The 24,129-nt window shown below is 32.6% G+C and overlaps 1 protein-coding gene across 1 annotated transcript in view; it reads right to left on the bottom strand.

Moving 5' to 3' along the window:
• The window catches only part of ITPR2 (Inositol 1,4,5-trisphosphate receptor type 2), a gene marked incomplete at both ends in the record, with an annotated part of 142,753 nt that overhangs the window by 105,949 nt on the left and 12,675 nt on the right, over window positions 1–24,129 (bottom strand). Inside the window, 10 exons of the mRNA XM_051219287.1 lie at window positions 1,872–2,001; window positions 4,395–4,545; window positions 7,075–7,230; window positions 10,042–10,410; window positions 12,276–12,395; window positions 13,259–13,431; window positions 16,566–16,838; window positions 19,602–19,749; window positions 21,182–21,345; window positions 23,237–23,506. Of these exons, the coding sequence (XP_051066000.1) occupies window positions 1,872–2,001; window positions 4,395–4,545; window positions 7,075–7,230; window positions 10,042–10,410; window positions 12,276–12,395; window positions 13,259–13,431; window positions 16,566–16,838; window positions 19,602–19,749; window positions 21,182–21,345; window positions 23,237–23,506 (1,954 nt within the window). The remainder of the gene's footprint in view (window positions 1–1,871; window positions 2,002–4,394; window positions 4,546–7,074; window positions 7,231–10,041; window positions 10,411–12,275; window positions 12,396–13,258; window positions 13,432–16,565; window positions 16,839–19,601; window positions 19,750–21,181; window positions 21,346–23,236; window positions 23,507–24,129) is intronic.

Below are 24,129 nucleotides of genomic sequence, written 5' to 3'. Positions count from 1 at the left end.
ATGAATAAGAAATTGAATTACTGACGTTTCACAACCTAGTGTTGCTTCTTTAGAGGATATGTAACCTAATTAAATTAACACCAAACTGTTTTGTGTTATTTGTGGAATGCGATGAATTACTTAATATTGTAATTGTTGAGTACAATCATACTCCAACTGTTAGCAACACTTATACACCCATGGAAACATATATCAAAAAGACATATGGAAAGAATCATACTTTAACCTCTTCTGTCCAATAAGCTAAGAAAGAGCTTCAGTTTGAACGCTTTTTAGTCGTATAAGACTATGTATGAAGATACAATTAACAAGGAACTAACCATTGTTGAAAGTTATCTAAAGGATAATGGTTATCCAATAAATATGGGAAGATAGGAACAGGGATAATATAGTTTGCTCTTATCAAAAGAAAACTTGTCTTCATGTGAATCAACTTTGAAGGTGACGAAATATCTAAAGAGATCGATTCTAGGCTAAGTGCTGCGTTGAAAAAGACTTATTCAGCAGCAAAAATCGTCTCAATTCATCAAATAAACTGCTTGTTAAGACCCTCAGAAGTGAGCAATTATTAGCTTTGCTTTACTTCCACTGTATATAACAGTTAACGTGTGCATGTTGAAGCAGATATATTTGGGCGACCGAAAAGAAGGCTAGTGTTCACATCTCCGAGAACATTCTCCATACATGGAAACCACGAGGTCAACATGCCTTCAGCATTATGATCCCCAGTCATTCACTGGATAGTGAAACACAAAGTTGAGATTTTATAACCATTCGAAATAATTCACCAACAAATTACTTGAAAGCCACTCATTGTATAGGCTTAAACAGAAATTATGTATCCAAAAAAAAGTAATGTTGTCACTCTTGCTTCCCTATGATGACCACAATTCCCAATGTGCGGTTGAGTAACATTTCGGGTTTATGATTAAAAATTCACTTTCTTCACTCATTCATACATGTTACCTAAGCTTCACTTATTTTGCTCTTATAGTCAGTCCATTTTTGTTGCAGTCATTACATAACAACTGAAATCAGTACCTTCATTAACTTATCTCTATGTAATTCTAATTTTTTCTTCCAGAATTGTCATATTACTTAACACAGAATATTCAAAGATAATTCTTTCATATTTATTACTGTATATTCATATTCTTTGATCAAAATATTTCTGATATTATAACAATAAGTATGTACACTGTTTTGCTTTTTGAGCAATTAATATAATTGATTATAGGTTATGGAAAGTTGACGGGTTATCACGAAATAAATGCATTCATATTATTCTGTCATGTATCTTGTACTTTCGTTAGTCAAATTTATAAATGAAAAAAACTGAATGAAATTTATCTAACCAACCCCCAAATTATTGAAAAACAGCGATTATTGGTTAAAATCAGAAAGGGTTTTGTGGAGATTTTAAAAATTTCACTGGTTGAAATCATGAGTCAATTGAAGCTAGACCACCATGGAAAACCTGAAAGCACTGAACGGCCAACTCGTCCCAGTATGGGACTCCTCAACAGCGCGCACCCACGACCCCGTACCCCACGAGACTCGAACCCAGGCCCATCAGTCTCGCGCCAAACGCTTAACCAACTAGACCACTGAGCCGGCCAGCATCCAACGATGTTAATGTCTAACTGCGGTTAATCCAAGAAGTTGCACCGCCATACACTATTGTCTTCAGTGAGCTGATACCTCACAACAGACCAGGTTGAACTCCACTGGTAACGGCTTCTTACTAGAACTCCAAGTTTATTATCCACTATATTTATTAACAAAGGCATGAACTTAACTCATGTAAATCACCTAACAACATCAATGATGTAATTCATGAATCATTGTATGTGTTCATAAAGTTTACTTACTTTTGCATAAATTAAAATCATTTGTACTCCCCAATTGATTGAGCATGAATACAAGTTTTTGACCAAGAAGTAATAATTCTTTAATATTGTAAAGACCAAAAAATACCAAATTCTTAGAAAGATTGATAACCTATAAATAAAAAATTTACATTTTGTTGTTGTTGATAAATTATATGTCTGTATATTGTCAATTTCTAATTGTTTCAACTCTTAGTTGAATAAAATCTGAGTTATAAATTAAAAATTAGCTTAACTTAATTGCCAGTTGTCTACGCAAAATACTTCGGATCCGTTGGCCGGACACTACTAGCAACAACGTACTGTGGGAGAGAACAATCCAGATCCCAGCGGAGGAAGAAATTAGGAAGAAGCACTGGAAATGGATAGGACACACATTGAGGAAAGCACCCAACTGCGTCACAAGACAAGCCCTCACATGGAATCCTTAAGACCGAAGGAGAAGAGGAAGACCAAAGAACACATTACGCCGGGAAATGGAGATAGGCATGAGAAAAAAGAACAGGAATTGGATGGAACTAGAAAAGAAGGTCCAGGAAAGAGTGGGTTGGAGAATGCTGGTCGGCGGCCTATGTTCCATTTGGAGTAACAGGCGTAAGCAATATATATATATATATATATATATATAGTGTCACCAAAGTTTGCGAAAACCTGTGAACACTTCATTAACTCAACTGTAATATGGTAAGTAGTCTGTGCTAAATTAGTAAGTGTTAAATTTTAATTTAGCGTAAACATATAAATTTACACACTACACAAACTGGAGTTCAAATGGGAAATGCATGCTGTAAACTTTATTGTTTAGAACATAGTATACAACTAAATGGTTTGATACTAACTATTGAATTCTTTAATCAATAAGATAGTATGTTTAATACAATTTGTTGGTCGGCGGCCTTTGCTCCATCGGGGGTAACAGGAGTAAGTATGTAAGTAATTGCCCAGCTAAAATAGACAGTGAATAATAAACATTTAAAGTTGTTCCTCTCTTCAAAATGATAAATGTGAACTATGTGTATGAAATTTCAATCGTAAGTTAGTTTGAAATAACCAAATATAAATCCTAGATCTTGCTTTTTTTTATAAGTTATTGATTATCATAGATATGTAACTACAGTCTCTAGGGGACCAATGCTCTGTGTTTTGTTCGAACCAGTTTCGGACTAATGTCAGGTTTATTATAACTTTACCTATAGAGTTAAATCACAAAACATACAAGTTAACCATAGATTGATTATTACTAATTGACCAATTAGTTTATGTCAACGCAAATTACAGATTATATAGCAGAGTATTGTCAATTACATATGTCATTAACTTACATGACATTAGATACTATGTAAATATAATTGAAGTTTGTAAACCAATTAACTTTTATTTACATTTTCTTTTTGAAATTAACTACTGATCTTTTGTAAGTTTTCATAACATAAAATAGTTCAATAAACAGTTCAGTCTATTTATTAGTGTGTTGTTTATTCTTTGGTTACATTAACACTAGCATAACAATATTTACAGAATAAATTAAATTCATTTTACTCCAAATTTCCTCTCTTTAGTTACCAGTCTAAAGTGAAAAAGAAACCTGACACCATATTTTGTCATTGGGAAGAATTATATATTTATTTGAAGATTGGAAAATTTTATTAAGAATTACACTACTTAATTGCGATAATAGTAATATGAAAAAGGTGATAACATAATATAAATTCGTAATATAATCTATGTTGATTAAAATCTATATTCTGTATCAAACAACGAGTAAACAAACAAAATTGAAATGTGAAAAAGGAATTAGAAATGATATTTATTGGTAGAAAACAATCTAAGGAAAGACAGAGTGAAATAAACACTGATTGAAAACTATATGACACAAAGAAATGCGAGTAATCCAAATAACGATTAAAAACCAAACTGCCATAGTAATTCCAGTTTATTAAGTGATTTTCCTGTATGACACTCACAAACTACATGCATACATCTATTAGATATCTATGCATGCTGCATAAAGCGATGTATATGCATTAGAGCACGTACATTTATTTACACATGATACTTTTTCTAACTTGAAACATTTGTCAAGTGGGTAATTTTATGCACTACCGTTTATTACCAATTGTTTTCTGCTTTTTTTGTTGTAAGTTTTCTAAAAGATTACCACTTATACTTAGTACTTTTTATGTACATTGGAAATGGTTGATAAAGAGCGTTATCTAATAATTATCCCTTTCTTTCATTGGTATTGATTTTTATGATAACTTTCAATCAGTATTAGTTTTATAAATATCAGTGCCATTGTTAATCGAATGGTTTCTTTTTGTCAAATACATTAACAGAAAATAAGAAGTGAAAATATATGATATAGATTTCTCAAGGGGAAGAGAAATCACTTATTATCCTCAGGCTTTTTCTATTGATTAACCCTAGGTGATTTAAATTAACAAGAAACAATAATTAAAGGTTCTAATCACATCACTTATTGGAATCATTGTCTAATCAACTTGCCTCATTTGTTAAATTAATGTAACCGGGTTCAGATAAATAACAACCATTGGAAAGCATATTATCCAAATAATCATTTACAAAATTCTTGATTTTCATAAAATCAGTTGTGAAATTTTCTTGTTTGTCTGTAGAACTATTTGCTTCTTCATAACTGTAAAATAGTTTGAATATAATGTAGGACATGTACTAACATGTTTGGTTTACACAAAGATCAATTAAATAATCACTTGTTTGTGTCTGTTTGACAGAGGTTGTTTGTTTTCCAGTAAATTATCATATACAGAAATGGTTTATAGGAAAGAGAGTCAACAAAAACTCATCATAATAAAACATCTTCGGTTGAATTGAAGGCTTCCTAGTAAATTATATCACAATACGTAGGGACATTCACTAGCAGATTAAATTCAGACAAATTTTCATTTCCAAAAATAGGCCTTATTGTTTGCTCCTTCAAACACTTTGTCTTGAAAAAGCTCTGAGATGTTATACATGCTATATTACTGTGCTACCAAATCTAGTGTAATATAACTAGATTTTGATACTCAACGTGATTAAAAATATTACTTTGAATCTCAATTATGCTTAAGTAGTATCCATATTGGATGGAAAAGGTATTATGACGATAACTATCAAATCTAAATAACAGTCAGATGTCCACAGAGTGAGATCACGTTTCATATGTATAAGTAAGATAGGGGTATAGACAGAAAAGCCTTTGGATCAAATCATATTTGGTGTTATGGTATAAATGATGTAGATTCGCACATGCCTTATTGTATTCTACGGTGTAACTATTTACATCTTTTGCAGAGTCATCATCAGTATTTCGTCAACTTCGAGAGTGAACAGACTTTTTGACTACTTGCACAATTTTTTTTGAAATGCAGCTACTATAATTCGTAAACAATGGAGTCACTAAAACGGACAAGGGAGATGTTTCTAATATGACACTGGATCTGGTGTGACTGGATGCGTCGACGAATTAGACACTGACAGACGATGACGACTTCATGAGAAACATATGAGAAGACGGAAACTCACAAGAAACTGAGGTATTTCAAAGAAAAATAATGAAATAAATAACAATCACAATATATAAAATATTTTATAAGATAGTTTAACCAACAGTAATGAGCGTTAATTACGTAGCACTGACTCACTCCAGGGGTTACAATAGTTATTTTTATTACGATAATCCCAACAAATGATAGTATCGTCATTGGTCAAATCTAACAACAACAAACTCAAACCCTAGTAACTAGCTGCTTAGTTGCTTTTTGTAGGTGTTAAAATTCCTCACGAATATCAAGCAATTCTTTCTAAGTGGTCATTATATGATCACCATTGAATAACTTAACAAGTAATGATTAATTAGCGAACACTAGACAACTTCTTAGAAAACTTCAATAGTAATGACCGGAGTAGAAACTCAAAGCCATTGTTTGTCAATACAATGTAACCCAGGGCTCAAACATCTGGCGATGATTGTAGAAATGCTTTATTTGACCTCAATCAGAGAATAATTTAAGCTTTGTAAAGCTTATGACACGCTTTACCTAACAGTATTCTAAATAAGAAGGGTAATAACAATGCCCTGATAAATTTCGATTGCACTGAAAAATATTTTATAAGGGTGACAATCGTGAAAGTTTAAAAGTATTCGCAATGGTTAAGATCATGAATCAGTTGAAGCTAGGTCAACATAGAAAACCTGGAAGCACTTCACGGCTGAATCGTTCTATTGTGAGACTCCTCAGAAGTGTGCATCCACTATCCCGACTCGCAAGATCCGAAATCAGGACCTGTCAGTCTCGTTCGAGATCACCTAACCATTAGACCACTGAGCCGGCTGGCATCCAATGGTGTTAATGTCTAACTTCAACTAATACACGAAATTCAGCGACACATCCACCATTGTCTTCAGTGAGTTACTATCTCACAACAGACCTGGTTGAACTCCACTGGTCACTGCTTCTCACCAGAACTCCAGGAAATACCTCATGAAGCCAGTCACTAATGAGCGTATGTTGGTTCATATCAGAAGGGCTTTGTGAATATTACAGTAGTTTCAATGGTTGAGATCATGAGTCAATTGAAGCTACTGAGGAGTCCCACAATAGGGCGAAACGGCCGTCCAGTGCTTCCAGGTTTTCCATGGTGGTTTAACTTCAACTGACTCAACTATTGAATTTATTGTGATATCCACAAAAAACCTCTTCTGGTATTAAAAGTATTCAGTGAACAACACATGTAAAACACTGAATTCACTTTCGTTTATACCTGACGTTATATAAAGTCTATTTATTGTGCTGAAAGTTATTGGTAAAAATAACAGTATTTCATCCACATGTGATTTGATAAGCAATCAGCCTTTTAGTGGAAAAAATAGATGTCAATGAATGTTCACATATTTTTCTTGAAAGTTTAGGGAAACTTGACCTTTGAATTCATCAAAAAAAGTATTCACTCAGTGGTATTTTAATGCCATTAACTCTTCTCAATACTCAGTGTTTATAGCATATTACCAAATCGAAAATACTATTTGAAAAACCTATATTGTACCTGTTCAACTTTTAGTCAAATACTTATTTAATACGAGAAATGTCTTATAGTATAAAAAAAATAGCATCATAAACTCTGACTATACATAATGCAGTTTGTACTTTCGAAATGATTTTACCTGGAAACATCTGACTTTGTGCCTAATGTACTCCATAAACGAGCATACTGAATAGGTTGATGCAATTCTTGAGGATCTCGATCTACATGAAGATTTAATAATAACCGAGTAAACGATGCACGTAGACTAGGTCTAAGCCGTTCATTCCTCATACATCTAATGAGATAATAGAAAAACAAACAAGAATACGATGAATAATTTCTAAAAAGGAACAATGTTTCGAAGTTTGTAATTCTAAAACTAAAGTGAGTATAAAAGGAAAGGAATTAGGAGAAATTAATTTTTATAGTGTTAGAGCTTGTTTGCCATTAGGTATTTTCACAAAAACATTTTTAATTAGATCAAGATATATTCTGTGTCAACTGCTATTTCTAATGCTCGTGATAATCAAGTTGAAAATATTGTATCACTCAATCGGTGCACTGACAATCATGGATGTGAAAAGTCAATACTTTCAGTTCATATACAATTTTGATTGAGATAATGAATCGATCATTGTCCGACTACCATTATGAACATGCAAGAACTGAACGGCCGTTTCGAACTGGTATGGGACTCCACAGCAGTGCGCATCCACAATCTCGCATGCCCGATACTAACCCAGGACTTTCGATTTTGCGTGCTTTACCTCTAGACCACTGAGCCAGCATCCAGCGATATTAATCTCTAAGTTTAGCCAATCCACGATATTATGCGACCATCTTCCGGTGTCTTTGGTGGGTAAATGCCTCACACCCGACATGAACTATCAACACTGGCCACGGATTCTCACTCACTTTGAGAACTATCTCTTGAAGCTAGTCACTAGTGAGCAAATGATAGTTGTCATGATCTCGATCAAAACTCAACAATGTATGCAACCATATAAATACAATTTTATTTAAGAACAAATAAATAATAATTCTGTGTTTTTAAGTAAAGATGTATCAAGTTTGCAATTAATGAAATTCCGGCAGTAAACTCAAGTCTATAGAGCTACTTAATTCTAGAGAAAGACTGAATGACCACTAATACAATTAAATTATCTTACAGAGTTTACAGCTCTAGTAGATTTATGAGTCCATACTGTTGAAGAATCTCATATTAGGACCAAACAGTATCCCAACACTCTGGTTTTCAACGGATATTTAACTAAAATTAGCCGGTAATATAAACTGTGAAATTCAAAAACCTCCGTAAACCCACTATTCCAAACTATCTACGTTGAACTGGATCTTGTAACAGTGGTTGGATAGTAACTCAATGAAAAATTGAACACTTTAAATTTAACTCTCCAGGTTCTTCAAAGTGTGGCAAAGCAGATGTCCAGTGGTCCTATGCTCTTAGTGATCTCAAAAATGAGTCAAGAAGTATTTTTTTAAAATAGATTTTTCTTCTTAAACTACAACTAAGCCGAAAATGAAGTTATACGCGTAGACTTTTTGTAACTAACAATAAATTGCGTACCAATAGTTACCAACAGTTACATTTCGACTGCTCCTGTGGAACAAGTTATATTGGTCGAAGTTCTAGGAATTTAAACTTTTGTGCTCATGAACACCTCCCAGCGTGGCTAAACAAAGGTTTGATAAAGTGAACAGCTCGATATTGGCCCATTTAGTACAAACTAGTCATAGTACCAGTTTAAACCAATCTTTTTCACTTATTTATAGGGTCAGTAAATTTTTGCGAAAACTTCTCAGACTTAAAGTCCTTCAAACGGCTGAAACAGTAGCTAATCGGATGAAGAAACCGGAGCTATGCGTACAAAAGAAATATCTCCAACCACTCCTCCTGCCCTGGACAACCTCAAGGCCGATTAATGAATAATAATCTTAGCTATTGAATGAATGTACCTAAAACCTTCGTAGTCAAATGTAATTGTCCTTATTATCTTTATTCAAAAATCTTTGTATTATTATTGCTATTACTATTGGTTAAACATTATTAATAATCTCCTCAATACATGATCCATTCATTGTGCATTCATCCATCCTTGTTACGTTTTAATAATTTATCACACAATATAGTCTTCCACTAAACATTTGATCCAACTGTAATTGAATTATTATTTATCTCTCTCACTCTCTGTTCCATGTTTATTCTGATCATGGATCTTAAAATTTTCACTTAACATATAAGCATATTCATATTAACATTCTATTTAAGTCATATCGACATGAACAATTTTATTCTATTTACCAGTATAGAGGTTGTAGAGATTGTTAAGTTTTTGATTGAGATTCTGAACCGGTTGATGTTAGACCACCGTTGAAAAACTGGAAGCACTGGATGGCCATTCTAGTGAGAAGCTGTGACCAATGGATCTAATCCGTGTCTGGTAGAGACAGGTATCTACCTCAGTACAATGGAAAATGGTTACGCAATTTCGTGGATTGGCTGATGTTAGACACTAACATTATTGGATGTCGGCCGGCTCAGTGGTCCAGTAGGTTAAGTGTCCACGCGCGAGACTGAAGGACCTGGGTCCGAATCCAGCGAGTAGGATCGTGGATGCGCACTGCTAAGGAGTCCCACAATAGAACGAAACGATCGTTCAATTATTCTATTTTGTTTGAAAATCCTACTGTTCACATACATTAACTTTAAACAATGTACTTTACCCTTAACCAAATCATTTTTCGTCTTATTAATTTGGATATATATGAATTATCAGAAAGGGTTTCGTGGAGATTTTTAAAATTTCAATAGTCGAAATCATGAGTCAATTGAAGCTAGACCATCATGGAAAATCTGGAAGCACTGGAAGGCCGTTTCGTCCTAGTATAGGACTCCTCAGCGGTGCACATCCACGGTAGTCTAGCTTCAATTAACTCATGATTTCAACCAGTGATATATATATGAATTGTAGAATATGAAGAGAATCTATCGAAAAAGAATATACTTCATTCAAATATTAGTTACATAAGAGTTAAGAATTTTTTCTTAAATCAAAAACAAAACAACAACAACAAAAAACAATCTCACTTCAATAATAAATGAACTGATAATTTTGTTGATAAATAATTAATAGCAATATATTGTCGTTGTTGGCATAATAAAGCAAATAAATCAATTTGTGCTTGATAATAATCTAAAATTAAATAACATAATGTAATTGGTTTTGATGAGATTTCATTCATTTCTTGTTTTGATTGATTCATTACAATATCATTTAATATATTCAAATTAAATTCTAAACCCTTTTGTGTTTGATTCCATTCTGATTGATTTAAAATTAAATTAGAATGAATATTTTTCCAAAAATATTCATCCATGAAATAGGTTTGTTTCCAGATTAAAGTAATAATATCTGTTGTATAGTTGTTGTTTTCTGAATCAATAAATGTTTTGTTGCTAAGGTAAAAATAAATAAATAATAGGTAATAGCTTTTATGAATATACATTTAGAGTATTTTAGTATTAGTGATTATTTCAATCCTAACTTTCAACTAATAAGCAATTTAAACCTTTTACAATTTTATATATTGTTAGATCTATCGAAGCGTCTAGTTCACCTGATTGAGATAAGCGCGAAACCGAAGTTCCAAAACAAATACTTGTCTACAATAGCGGTTCTTTATTGAATACTACACAAAATCTAGTTACAAACCTCAACTTGTGAAGTGCCTGTGACGTTTAAACGAGTCCTTCAAGTATGAAAATAAAAAGGCTTCGATAGTACAAAAGACAGCTGATAACTGTGTCTATATTTGATAACAGTTTATGAACAACCGAAACCCGAACCAAGAGCAAGACAATATGGAAACTGCTGCGTTTAAGAAAATGCACGAAACTGATGATAACCGCCGCAGTGATTAAGTTAAAGTAATTAAAATGATAAGTACAATGATAGGTACAATAAACGTAATAAATATATGTGAACATTCCAGAATATTACACTACAGCTTGCTTTACCACATAGGTGTAAAAATTGTTGGGATTACAACGGCTTACTGAATGTAAATAAGTAGTACAAAACAATATACAAAAAAGTGGAAAGGGAGCGAATGGAACAATGTAAGACAAACTTAATATATATAATTTATGAAAGTTGAGTTAACTCATCAGAAACTGACATCAACAGATAAAGTATATCAGTAGCTGACCTCTAGTAAAGTTATAAGCATACACTGCAGAAATATTCCAAACTAGGATGGAAAAACAATACAGTGCCCAGATTTTCAATGATACTTCAGGTAATTTCAGTTCGTGACCATTAATATATCTCGACACGAATATTTGTGATTTGATTGATTCAGCTCATCGTTGATACTTTATATTAGAATAGAGTTTTGTGGAGATTGTAGTAATTTTAATATTTAAATTCATGAGTCAATATAAGTTAAATCACCAATAAAAACGTGGAAGAACTGGATGGCTGTTCCAATTTGATGTAGGACTCCTAAGCAGTCCGCATCCACGATCCCGGATGCAGGACTCGAACCTAGGACCCTTGGTCTCGTGCGCGAAAGTTTGATCTCTAGATCACTGAGTCGACATCCAACGGTGTTATTGTTTAACTTCAATCGATCCATGATCTTATGCAACCATTCATCCCTTTTCTGAGGTAGATGCCTGTCTCTACTGCTGAGAAATTCCATATCAGGATGAAACGGCTGTCTAGTTCTTCCAGGTTTTAATGGTGGTCTAGCTTACATCGATTCATGAATCTAACCATTAAAATTGATACTTAATAGATAATGTGTAAATATGATTTGCAGATTATTTCGTCGTAATTCAGAGGAGGATTTCATCTGATGTTCAACGATATTTAACGCACAAATTAGTCAGGATAACATAAATTAAAATAAGAAGACCTCTGTATTGGTAATTTCCATCCCTGGATAATACAGTCAATAAGAGGAAATTATGCGCTTTAGTAATCGATTTGAATAGAATTTCTAATAAAATTCTTCCAATTACTACTAAGACGTGATGAACAACAACAAAAAAAAGACATTTGTAGACTTTATTCATCTTCTAATATAACACGTTTGAAAACTGATCTTGCCAGAAAATCACACGAATAATTCCTACCTGATCATCAGCCATACACGTAAATAAAAACAAGGTACGTGAATTACCAGTTTATACTTTCTTCGTTTTCATTCATCAATATTACGATAAATGAATTTAACCAATAAATTCAGTCAAATAACCAGACTTAAAGCTAACAAAAATTATTCATTTTTAAATAGTACTCTACATTAGTTACTCACCATGTTTCTACTAATAAATCTTCATTATTCTCAGATAATAGTTGATGACAAATAAGTTCTTGTGTAACAGGAATTGCTACACCACAAGAACTACATAACGCTGATAAATAATTCAAAAATCTGAAAACATAAAGAATAAAGTAAATAGGTTCCTAGTATAAAGAATGAATATAAAGGATGATTGGTTATTTTTCCAAATAATGTGTTAAATATTTATAGATGATTTAACCATTGAATATCAATAATAACCTTATGTTAAAACATTGCACTGAAACAAATTCACATTGTCATTCAGGGATTATTTCTGGTTTCAGTTCCATGCTATATCTTTAACTAATTCATTTTGAAACAAAATAAATCAAATCAAATTCACTCGATCGAATGAAACTGCTGTTTAAAGGGTACTAAATATATAAGAAATATCAATAGTTGAGATCATGAGTCAGCTGAAGCTAGACCACCATGGGAAACCTAGAAGCACTGGATGGCCGTTTCATCCTATTGAAATTACTACAATCTCCACAAATCCCCTTCTGATATAAGAAATGTATAAGTTTTCGAAGAGAACTAATCAAATGATTCCAAAACAAACGCATTTACACTCACTCTATTTCCCAGAATATTTTTTCTTATGTTAGTATACTATATAACTAATGTGCTTCGCGTTCTTTCTAATATTTTTCTTGACTAGTCATTGTAAATAGTGATGCTCTTAAATCATGCATAACTGTGAGATATTTTAAAATGTTTTCTGTATATTATATGCATCGATATTTAACATCTATTCGAAGTATTGTTCTGATGATGGCCTTAGCATAATCAAATTACTGTAATAAACAAAACGGACTAAATTATTCACCGTTTTCTCCAGCTGATGGTGTAATACACCCCCTCCGTCTTTATGATGAGTAGAAACTTATACATTTTTGTCAGTGATGGATGGATTATCTAAACGGATTATCATAAAAATGAAATATGCTCACCGGGCTTCAATATTGTCACGTACTAACGAAACAAATGCAGAAACTTCTAGTTCACCAACACGTTTTTCAAGTAACTGTCGATTGTTATGCAACAGAGCTGTAATCGTCTCTGATGCTCTTATACCTAAGCCAATGTGAGTTTGCATCAAATTCAGATACTGTGCTAGATACTCCTAAAACAATGTAAAAAGGATCCATTTCATATTTGATATTTTTGTAAATGTAGTATTAAACAAAGTTTACAAAATTAAGGAATACATTTTTTTGAAGTGACCATGGATTAACCACATTTTTATCACATGTTACAACAGTCAGATTGTCTAGAACTCATCTATTGCAGATGTATTTTTTAAGCTGAAGCTTTCATTGTCATTTAGAATAATATTATCAGTGCTAAATTCAAATAAAAATGAAAATCTCTGAATCGGACAACAGGCTCTCAATCAACTTGTTCCTTTGACCGCTTTATTGATTGATTATGCTTATGGGTTTCGCTTTATTCAGACGGGCTTATATTTGCATTAATTGTAGTGTTGAACTGATCTCCCTAAAAGCGATTGATTGAATCAATGTCAAACAATCCACCGACTTGATTTCCATACTTCTAGGAGTTCCTCATAAATTATACAATGTCCTGGACCGAGAATTTAGTCATCCTGTGTTCAAATTTGTGTCCATAGTTGACTATACGAGTCGATACGAGTGATAATATCCCGTATAACGGAACTGCAAACCCATATTATTGAGCTAGTAGGTTAGTGAGATGTTCATCTTCTCGGATATAACAGCTCCACAGTTAGTCCAAATGATAAAATTCTGAACTGATTAGACCTTAAGATTTCCGAATGACTTCTCTAAGTCTATTACTTAAGTTAATTCACTATCAATAGACATACCAATTTACATTTAAACTATCAGCATTCACCTAGACTACAAATATTATCTACCATGTTTGCAATGTAATAAAATGTGGATCGTTTTTATTTCAACAACTGGAAAATACAGTTTTTCTTTAACTGAAAATAAATGGGCACCTACATTTATATTATATTACCTCGTCATAACTTCACGGTCACACCGACAGCAACCATGTGCTCAACAGTGAATAACTTTGATACGAAATTTATATAGTTCTGGTGAAAAGCTGTGACCAATGAAGATAAACCGTATCGGTTTTGAGGAAATTCACCACGAAAGACAGTAGAAGATGGTTATACAGTAACCGTGAAATGATTAAAGTTAGACCTGTACACCATAGGACCTCTGCTCAACGGTCTAAAGTTTAGGCGTCCGCATACGAGGCTGAAGGTCCTGAGTTGAATTTCCAGTCGCAAAGTCGTGGATGCGCCCTGCTGAGTAGTTCCACACTAGGACGAAACGGACATTCAGTACATTTGGATTCTTAATAATTGTCTAACTTAGATCGACTAGTTATTTCAGTGAAATCAAGACTAACTGGACTATTTTACTATTTCACTAATGAAATAGTCGTTAAATCAATGATTTCCAAAATACTGGTATTACAGAGAATGGGATTTGTACTGTAGTGGCTAAGCTTCACTAATCAATCACCTTGATAACCGTTATTATATAACTCTCAAAGGTTTTGGAAATCAGAAGGCAACGAGAAGCGGCGACTACATTTTATTAGCGGATAGTACATATAACAAAGCTGCAAGCGAATTTGAAGCAGAGAGGCGAATGTGTGTATGTCAACAAATACAGAGGCGAACTCATAGTCAAATCGAATAAGGCGCAGCTAGGCAAGGCAATGGCTAATAATAGGATTCAAGTACATATATACATGGGGAAGAGAATGACTCATCGAGAGGTATTTAAGCGGTTAACACTAGCTAGATAGAGATGTGCGTGGGGCATCATGTGACCAAGAGTACATGTTTATACAGACATGACAGTGATTATAATGGTGCAAAGAAAGATGCGAATTGTTACTATTCGAATAACATTATCTGTTAAGTGAGTCAATATAAGGAATTAACAAGATTTAACCATAATCAAAACTTTGTAGGAGAGTTTTTATAGTAATATGGCATTTATCAATGTATTAAAACATGATGAATGATGTTCACCTTAAGTTTCAAATATGAAAATTTATGACACCCAAGATTAGAAGCAAGTTTAAAAATTTCATCCTCTTATATTGCCTACTTATAAGTAGAGTGTCAAAACTAACGTTTTTTCCAAGAAATATGTTCTACACACATTTTATTGCCATATTCGTTTCATGTTTGAAGTTTCACCAGTCCTAACCCAAAATATACGAATAACATTTTATCTATCTGAATGTATCTTTAGTTATAAAACTATCAACATTACATTAAAACGAGTGAATTAAATTCATTACTCCTCAATTTTCTGATTAGAAACTTCAATTTAAACCATACTCATTCAACCAGTTATCTCATTTTATTCTTTTATTACTCGAAATCTACATATACTTCGTTAATTATATCATTGCTTGATTCAAGCTTTAAAATCCTCTGTTACCCTCTTTGCTGATATTCACAAATTTCATTTTTCATATGAACTTAAAGCAATACACTTCATCCTATCTTTTTAGATCTATTTGGATGTTACTGATTTTCATTAAATCATGCCGAGACATGTTCATACTAACTTCTGATCAATTTTATTCCTATGAATCCATACGAAGTTCAGTTTTATCATTTACAACGTTAATTGATCACACTTTTTCAGAATCTGATGAGAATTGAATGAATGAATGAATGAATGAAAATGAATTTATATTGCATATGTACATTTTAAGTTAATAAAACGGGAACTAAAATCATGAATTTTCTAAAACCATAATTCAACAAATTTAAACATTGAAAGTATAACAGAAAAGCTTTAAGAATGAATAATTTACACAATATTAAATATTTTTTAAAACTATTATTATTATTATTATTATTATTATTATTTGCAAAGATGGATAGTGGCTAGTAGTGGAATGCAGTTTGACGTGTGTTTCGTCCTATTTAGGGACACATCAGCTGGATGTACCTGCATTTCAGAGTAGGTGTTCACTTCGAGGCTCAAACTCAGTACCGTTCGCTTCAAACGACATTGCATTATCCACTTAACTACTAAATCCTGATAGTCACTTGCTTGTGCAATAGGATGACAGTAATAAATCGAATTCATTATCTTGTAAGTGGCCTATAAACATTTGCCAATAAAATACTGATCAATCGCAGTCCTAAACATCAATGGGAACATTATTATTATTATTTCACTGATGATCTATAAAATATAAATAGAGTTATATCATTTTTAATGTTACCTGATTTTTTCTATAACCATGTTGTGATAATGTAAGTATTCGATAACAAAGATTTCCAACAGTTTGCCAGGCTAATATTTCATTTTTTTCATCTAAATAAATATCTTGTTGTTGTGAATCAATTGTATTTATTTCTGTTTCATGTAGAATAGATATTAAAGAAATATCTGGTTTCCATATTAAAATATTTGAATTAATTAAATGATTATTTACAATTGATGTAGATTGTTTTGGTAAATTACTAATAATTTTACTGTTTAATATATTAATGATCTAAGATTAATAATAAAGAGAAGTAAACAATGAAATGTAATAAACGGTTGTAAAATCAAATATCAAGACTAAACAAGTATAAAAATAATAATAAATAACTAAAATTAAGCACTCGTGCGTGAGACTGGTAGTTCCTGGGTTCAATTCCCGCGGGCAGCGGGATCGTGGATACGTATACTGAGGGATCCCATACTACGACGAAACAGCCATCCAATGCTTCCAGGTTTTCCATGGTGGTCTAGCTTCAAATGACTCGAAATATCTCAACTATTGAAATTACTAAAATCTTCACAAAACCCCTTCTAATAATAATCATCTGCTCACTAATGACTGACTTCAAGAGTCATTTGCTGGAATTCTAGTGAGAAGCCGTGACTAGTGGAGTTCAACCAGGTCTGTTGTGAGACATCAGCTCACTGAAGACAACGGTGTACGGTGGCGCAATTTAGTGGATTGTTTGAAGTTAGACATTAACACCGTTAGATACCGGTTCAGTGGTCTTATGGTTAAGCGCTCGCGCGCGAGACTGATAGATCATGGGTTCAAATAACTAAATGTTAAAATAAAAATCATGAATAATTGTCAAGCTGATTCCATAATCAATAGATGAGTCATCTGTGGAAATAGTATGGATTATGTGTTATTGATATTGTCTAAAAAGACAATGAAAGCCCCAGGACTACATTATCTGACAAGTAGAACACAATATCTGTAGAAAGGAACACAACAACTACTCAGTATTCTTCTCTTGTGATTCTGTTGATTATTATCATTACATTCCACATTTTAAATAACATTTAAAAACTGTTCAGTGTTGTCTGATGGTAAATGTTATTGTTTGATTTTGACAGTTATTTATTAAAGTCAATCACTCAGCTACAAAGTAGGACCAGGCACATATATGCATCGGTCCAAGTTGCCACACCTTATTAACAAAACAAGATGTACACCGGATTCATATAAGCAGTTAATTAAATGGTTATAATGTATAAAAAAAGATTTCATATTAAGGATATAGTACAGAAAAAAAATTAGTTCGTAGGAAGAAAGATATAAAGCTATTTTAACCTCATAGTTTAAGAGAAGACAGAGAATGTATACACCAACATCATTATGACCGATTCTGAGCCATGTCATCCAGAGTCTCCAACCATAGTCACACAGACCCCAACCAAGTAGTCTGCATCTACCAATATGGCTTAGGCTAGAAGTTAGTGACTTCAAGCACTGATGCCACGAGTTTAAATGGTTATCTAATAAAACTATAACTAAATAATTTTCTAAAGAAATTAGTTTAAAATCACACAAACTTTCGTAGATAATCAGTTAAATATGAAGAATACCAGCTACTACTTAAAAAATGTAGCAAAATTAATGTTAACTGTTTATTTAAATCCTCTGAAAACATCCATTTTTTATGAAAATTTTATAGATCTAACTTTAGTCTATCTCAGAACACTAGAAAATGAACTGTTCGTGATTTTTTTTAAAACAACTAGTGAGCGTTTTAAGATTCGAATGCCTTAGGTTCATCTAATATGACACACTAATCTATATACCCACTATATTAGCAACAATATATTTCATCTAAGAGTACTCTTCTAAGAACAGTTAAAATAAGTCACAAATAAATGATGATGATGATGATGATGATAAATGGTAGTTTTAAGTGATCTTATTTTAAAAATAATTAAATTGGATAAACAACGTGTAGTTGACTTTGTTTGATTCAAAAGCATCGATGTTTCAAAAACTTCATTCAACATTATGATATTTCACTGGAGATAGACTATCGAGAATGATGAATTAATAGTAGTGGCTCACACAAAAAAAAACTTGAACCCTGACAGTAATAACTCGAATTCATTGCCTAGTAAGTGGCCTATAAATATTTTTTTCAATTATATCCATAATTACTTTCGTTTGTATATTGAATATTTTGTATTCATCAAGAAATAGTTTCGTTAATTGTGTTATATCATCAATCACTCGTTCACAATTTCATCAGTATACTCAATCGATTAAAAAATTCACAGTTTACAATCCAATCGTTCAATTCCGATCATCATACATCGATTGAATTTAATCGGCACTGAAGGCTAGTCAATAATGATATTGATTTCTATTCAATAACCGATAATATGATTATTACAATTTACACCATATTGCATAATCAATAACTAATATTTAGTTTTCTAATAAAAAAGATTATCGAATAATTCACATAAATATAAAGGTTGAAATCCAGTTGTAATATCCTCTGAATCAACTTAGAGAAATTCTAGTCATAACTAAGTGAATAGGAACAATAGAATTATGCTTGATAGTTGATGGAGATCACACCTATCACTTGTCAGTAACGCTTACCTCTAATTTTGAGGGAATTGATGTTCCCTGTGAGATTTAAACTGTGTTACAGAGCCTTACAATCTGGAATGCTATCACTGAATTATGCGAGTGGTAGCAAAAGAAGTATGTTAACAGCATTAATAAAGTAATAATTTATTTCTATTTAGTGTGTGTCTATACCATTGTTAACAATTAAAAGTTATTTAGTTGATTAATCTTTGACTTAGTTGTAGTTATGCACTGTTGGATATCTTCAAACTGATATGAAACAGCAGTTCAGTCCTATATGGTTTTCAGTAGTTCAGAAGCCTAAGTTAGTCTGAGACGAAAACTTAATATAAAAGAGAATATGTAAACATAAATATTTTAAAATAATCAAGAACTATTCATGAAATATGTAATATGACTTTTTACTTGTGCAATAATATTGTGTTCACGTAATAACTTCTGTCTATCCCGTAAGCCTATTTCATTTTGTATAGTTGGATTGGTCGACTCAAATGTTAAACGTGTATTCCCGTTAAGAAACATTACTAACTCTGATAAAATAAATATAAGTGATCTGTAATTGAAAACATATAAAGAAATTAGTTACTACTAATGGGAATGATGTCCAAAAAATAAATGTGTATTTCGCTTCGTTGTAAAGAGCATTTAAAAAAAATAATCCATGTATTAAGTATGGGTTTACGTGCCCATCTCTATGCTACACTGGTTGAATGTGACGGTCAAAATGAAGTTATTGACAGTCAAGCAGAATTGCGTTGGTAGGTTTAGATCAGGTTAGGGTAAGAGCGATTTTCGTAGCCAATAGATAGAGACTATGGGTGATATTGCTCAGAATCGTGTGCAATATGGTAATTACATTCATTCTTTGGCTTGCCTTAGATTCCAATTTTTTAAATCGTCTTATAGTTTATACATATATTCCTTGTAGACTATATCTTTTATGATTAATCTTTTCTACTGCCATTTATATCAATGATGTTTGTACTTCTCTGGCATCTCACTGTGTTTACGTAGTGTGTTAACTTGAATCGATGTACACATATGCCGAGTACTACTATGTATATGACTGACTGACTAATGAAAATACCAAAAAAGGTGTCGTAGAGTTCAATCTCACATACTTCTAGATGAAAGGAGAGTACTTCAGCTACGAGGCCGCTGCAACATAGTCAAAGTTTTTTTATTGAAGCCATGGAGCTAGTTATGCAATAATTTTAAACACTATGTGTATTTCTATGTGCAAGAAAACACAACAATCCTATTTTCAAAAATACATAGATATTCGGCACAATAAAATAAACAAATAAGCTTTGTAAAATCCAGGGTTTAAAAATCTGTTTTTAAACTATTTTATGCTTTAAACTACAAAGTTAAGGATCATTTATAAGTGATAAGAAATGAAGTGTTGATCATTAGAATTTTGACGTGCACGAAGAGATATTTACTTTTATTACACATATAATGCTCATTTATAAACTCGAAACGATGCTAACTATTCACTTATATCTAAGCCCAAAAACAGAATTATGTAACTGTATTTGTGGTGACTTGATGGTAAGAGTGCTTAACTTTTAAACACAGAGTCATGAGTACGAACTCCGCCTTGCCTAATTTAGCTTGGGCGGTCGGATAGCATTATGATTCTTTGTACAAAGTGTGATTTCAAGCTGAGTCCAAGAGCATGTACACGAGAACTGAGTGATACAACTCAAGATGGTGTTGGACTTTGTCTAATATAGACTGATTAAAGGAAAATGACCAGCTTCCCTGTTTATATATTCAAATACCATATTTGTGAAATCCATAACATACAGACTGATTGGCACGGTTGATTATTTTTTGGAATAAAATGAAGATACTGGTTAACGAAAGAATTTTTTGGATTCAGAATTCTGTTTTAAGTAGAAAAATTTAAAAGAAATTTGCAATAAACCAAATAAGAAATAGACTTATATGGTAATTAGCAATAAAAAACTGAGTTTTACCTCATTTGAGTTTCTGTCAACTTTCCATGGTCATTCATCATACAGAGAATAGCTCTAAGTGCTTTGAAGGAGTCGCTGGCAAAATCCAAATCTCTCATAACATTCGCTGGTACAGGAAGAATAGCGAATACTTCTTTGTTATCTTTAAATGAAGTAAGATTAAGCTAAAGTATTTAATTCAGATTCAAAAAATATTCATCCGTTAATATTGTCACAGAATGTCAATGGTAATTAGTATTATTAATTATAGATTCTCGCTCAAGTTTATGCTAAATAAAGCCAAGTAATTGTTATCTTAAACTATAATAGATTCCTCTGGGATAGAACGCGATGATTCATAGCTTATACTATACTTTGAACAAATAATCTTTCTAGATAACATCAACACTTCTATCTTATGTTTGTGCTGATAACGTTACTTAAAAGGATAATGAAAGCTTTAAGACTAAACCAACCAGCTCAGAGGACACACATCCATCAAAACCGTCGCTACTTACTCACTGAGATCTGTCACATCTCGTTGAGCATAGGTCTGCGACCAATATCCTCCAACCAACTAGGCTCTTTTTTCTAGATGTTCTCAAGTGTCATTCATTCTTGTGATATATACATCCGATTCCTGGAGCAATATATTCCTTAGTCTGCTCCTATTCTTTTAGCCTTAAGGATTCCAACTTAGCGCTTGTCTCGTGATCCAGTTGGATAAAAATCATCCTACTGAACTATAAATCATTCTCCACCATCTCCATTCATTTTGAATCCACCAAATTTGCGATGATTAAATCTCGCATATTATTTATTAATTTATTGTAGAGAGCCATGGGCATATGATTAGCCACAATAAATCTGTTTCATTTATCATCAATAAAAATGTGTCCTTACTATAATTTGCATTTCAAACTTTAATATCCTGGCATAATAACAGTCGTTTGTTTCAAACATCTGCTCTAAATGTATACGCTGATCATTTCTAAAACTACATAAGGCCTGCAGTGTGTAAAATACTGCAAAAAACCGAAAATAGATATTTGTAAACGAACTAGTTAGTATCCACTAATGATATTTAATGCAATTCTAAAGACCGTACTTAATCTATTGGTAAACCATGTAGAAACTAACTCAACTAACTGAATGTAAAGCTATTTCATAAATAATTTTAGATGAAGGGAAATAAAGGTGATGAAGAATTACCTGAAACAAAATTATTAGACATGGGTTTTTCAAAACAAGTTAAATATTGGATTAACCATTTTATTTTTATCAGAATGCGTTTTGTGGAGATTTTTTTTAGAAATTTCACTGGTTGAAATCATGAGTCAATTGAAGCTAAAGCACCATGGAAAACGTGGAAGCACTGGGCGGCCGTTTCGTCCTGGTTTGGGACTCCTCATGATTTCAACCAGCGAAATTTCCAAAAAATCTCCACAAAACCCATTCTGATAATAATAATCACCTGCTCACTAGTGACTGACTTCAGGAGACATTCCTGGAGTTCTAGTGAGAAGTAGTTACCAGTGGAGTTCAACCAGGTCTGTTGTGAGATAGTAACTCACTGAAGACAATGGTGTACGGTGGCGCAACTTCGTGGATTGGTTGAAGTTAGACATTGACACCGTTGGATGCCGGCTCAGTGGTCTAGTGGTTAATTGCTCGCGCGCGAAACCAGTAGGTCTCGGGTTCGAGTCTCGCAGGAGATGGGGTCGTGGATGCGCACTGCTGAGGAGTCCCATACCAGGACGAGACGGCTGTCCAGTGCTTGCAGGTTTTCCATGTTGGTCTAGCTTCAATTGATTCATGATTTCAACCAGTGACATTTTATTTTTATTCATTACAATTATTCCATGTCATTAACTGTTTTATATCTATTTATATCTTTATATCTATATTTTAATCAAACGGAATTAGTAATTTCACTACCATGTCATCAGTAAAATAAAGTGTATTTTTTTATGGCATCAGTGATTGTTTAGATAACTTTTTATCTACCTAAAATAGACCTTAAAAATGCAAAACTAAATCAAAAGATAAGACAGTACAACTATCCAATGTACAAACCTTATACATAATAGGTTTATCCGCGTCAGTATCAATAGGAATATCACTAGCTTTAATCCACATTCGTGAGGCTGTATGACAAATACGTACAAATGCATTATTTGGTATAAATCCATCACTTTCTTTATAGTGACTTGTTGAATCCATCTCAAAAACAGTTTCATATGTCGGTTCTTTGGATAAAGTCAGAAAAGATTCGATACAACCATCATCTTGGTCTTGTTTACAAAAAGCACCTTGTTCTCCAGATTTATTGTTTATTTTGATAACCTTAAATAAAGAATTTTAAATGTTACATGAAACACTTCATTATTATCAAAATATCAAGAAAAACACTAACATTCTAACAGAACCTAGAATTAAGTTTTTGGATATTAGGAGAAACCAGTGTTTTAAACAAACACCATCTCAAAATGCTAAGTGGAGACATGAATTAATTTCCAAGTTACTGTTTATTATCTTTGATAAGTGGAAGATGATCAGTGTGGAAAACCACCAAAAAATGACCAGGGTACTGAAGTGGCATACTGAGACGTTAGGCTCCCTAACTTAACAGTAGCACTAGGAAACCAGTTGACATCATTAACAGTTTTGATAATTGATTGATTAGTAACCCTTGACCGATTAATATGCTATGCTGAAATCTTCATATTTATCTTACCAGTTGCAATAAGTATAAGGAAATTGAAGTGGTATGTCATTTGTTAATTTATACTTTTTAAGTGCCAACAGATTTTTACGATAATTTTCATCCGCTCTACTTCATAATATTCCGAGAGAATCTATCAAAAGATTTCTGAGATGGGGAAAAATTGAACCATTAATTAACAGGAAAACGTAAGAGAGAGGTTGACTATGAGTTGTTTTTCCGTTGACAGAGCTACGATGTTTCC

Source organism: Schistosoma haematobium, chromosome 4 (assembly GCF_000699445.3).
Source record: "Schistosoma haematobium chromosome 4, whole genome shotgun sequence".
NCBI classification, from domain to species: domain Eukaryota; kingdom Metazoa; phylum Platyhelminthes; class Trematoda; order Strigeidida; family Schistosomatidae; genus Schistosoma; species Schistosoma haematobium.
The sequence above is the reverse complement of the archived record's forward strand: the minus strand, read 5'-3'. Positions and strand labels throughout refer to the sequence as shown.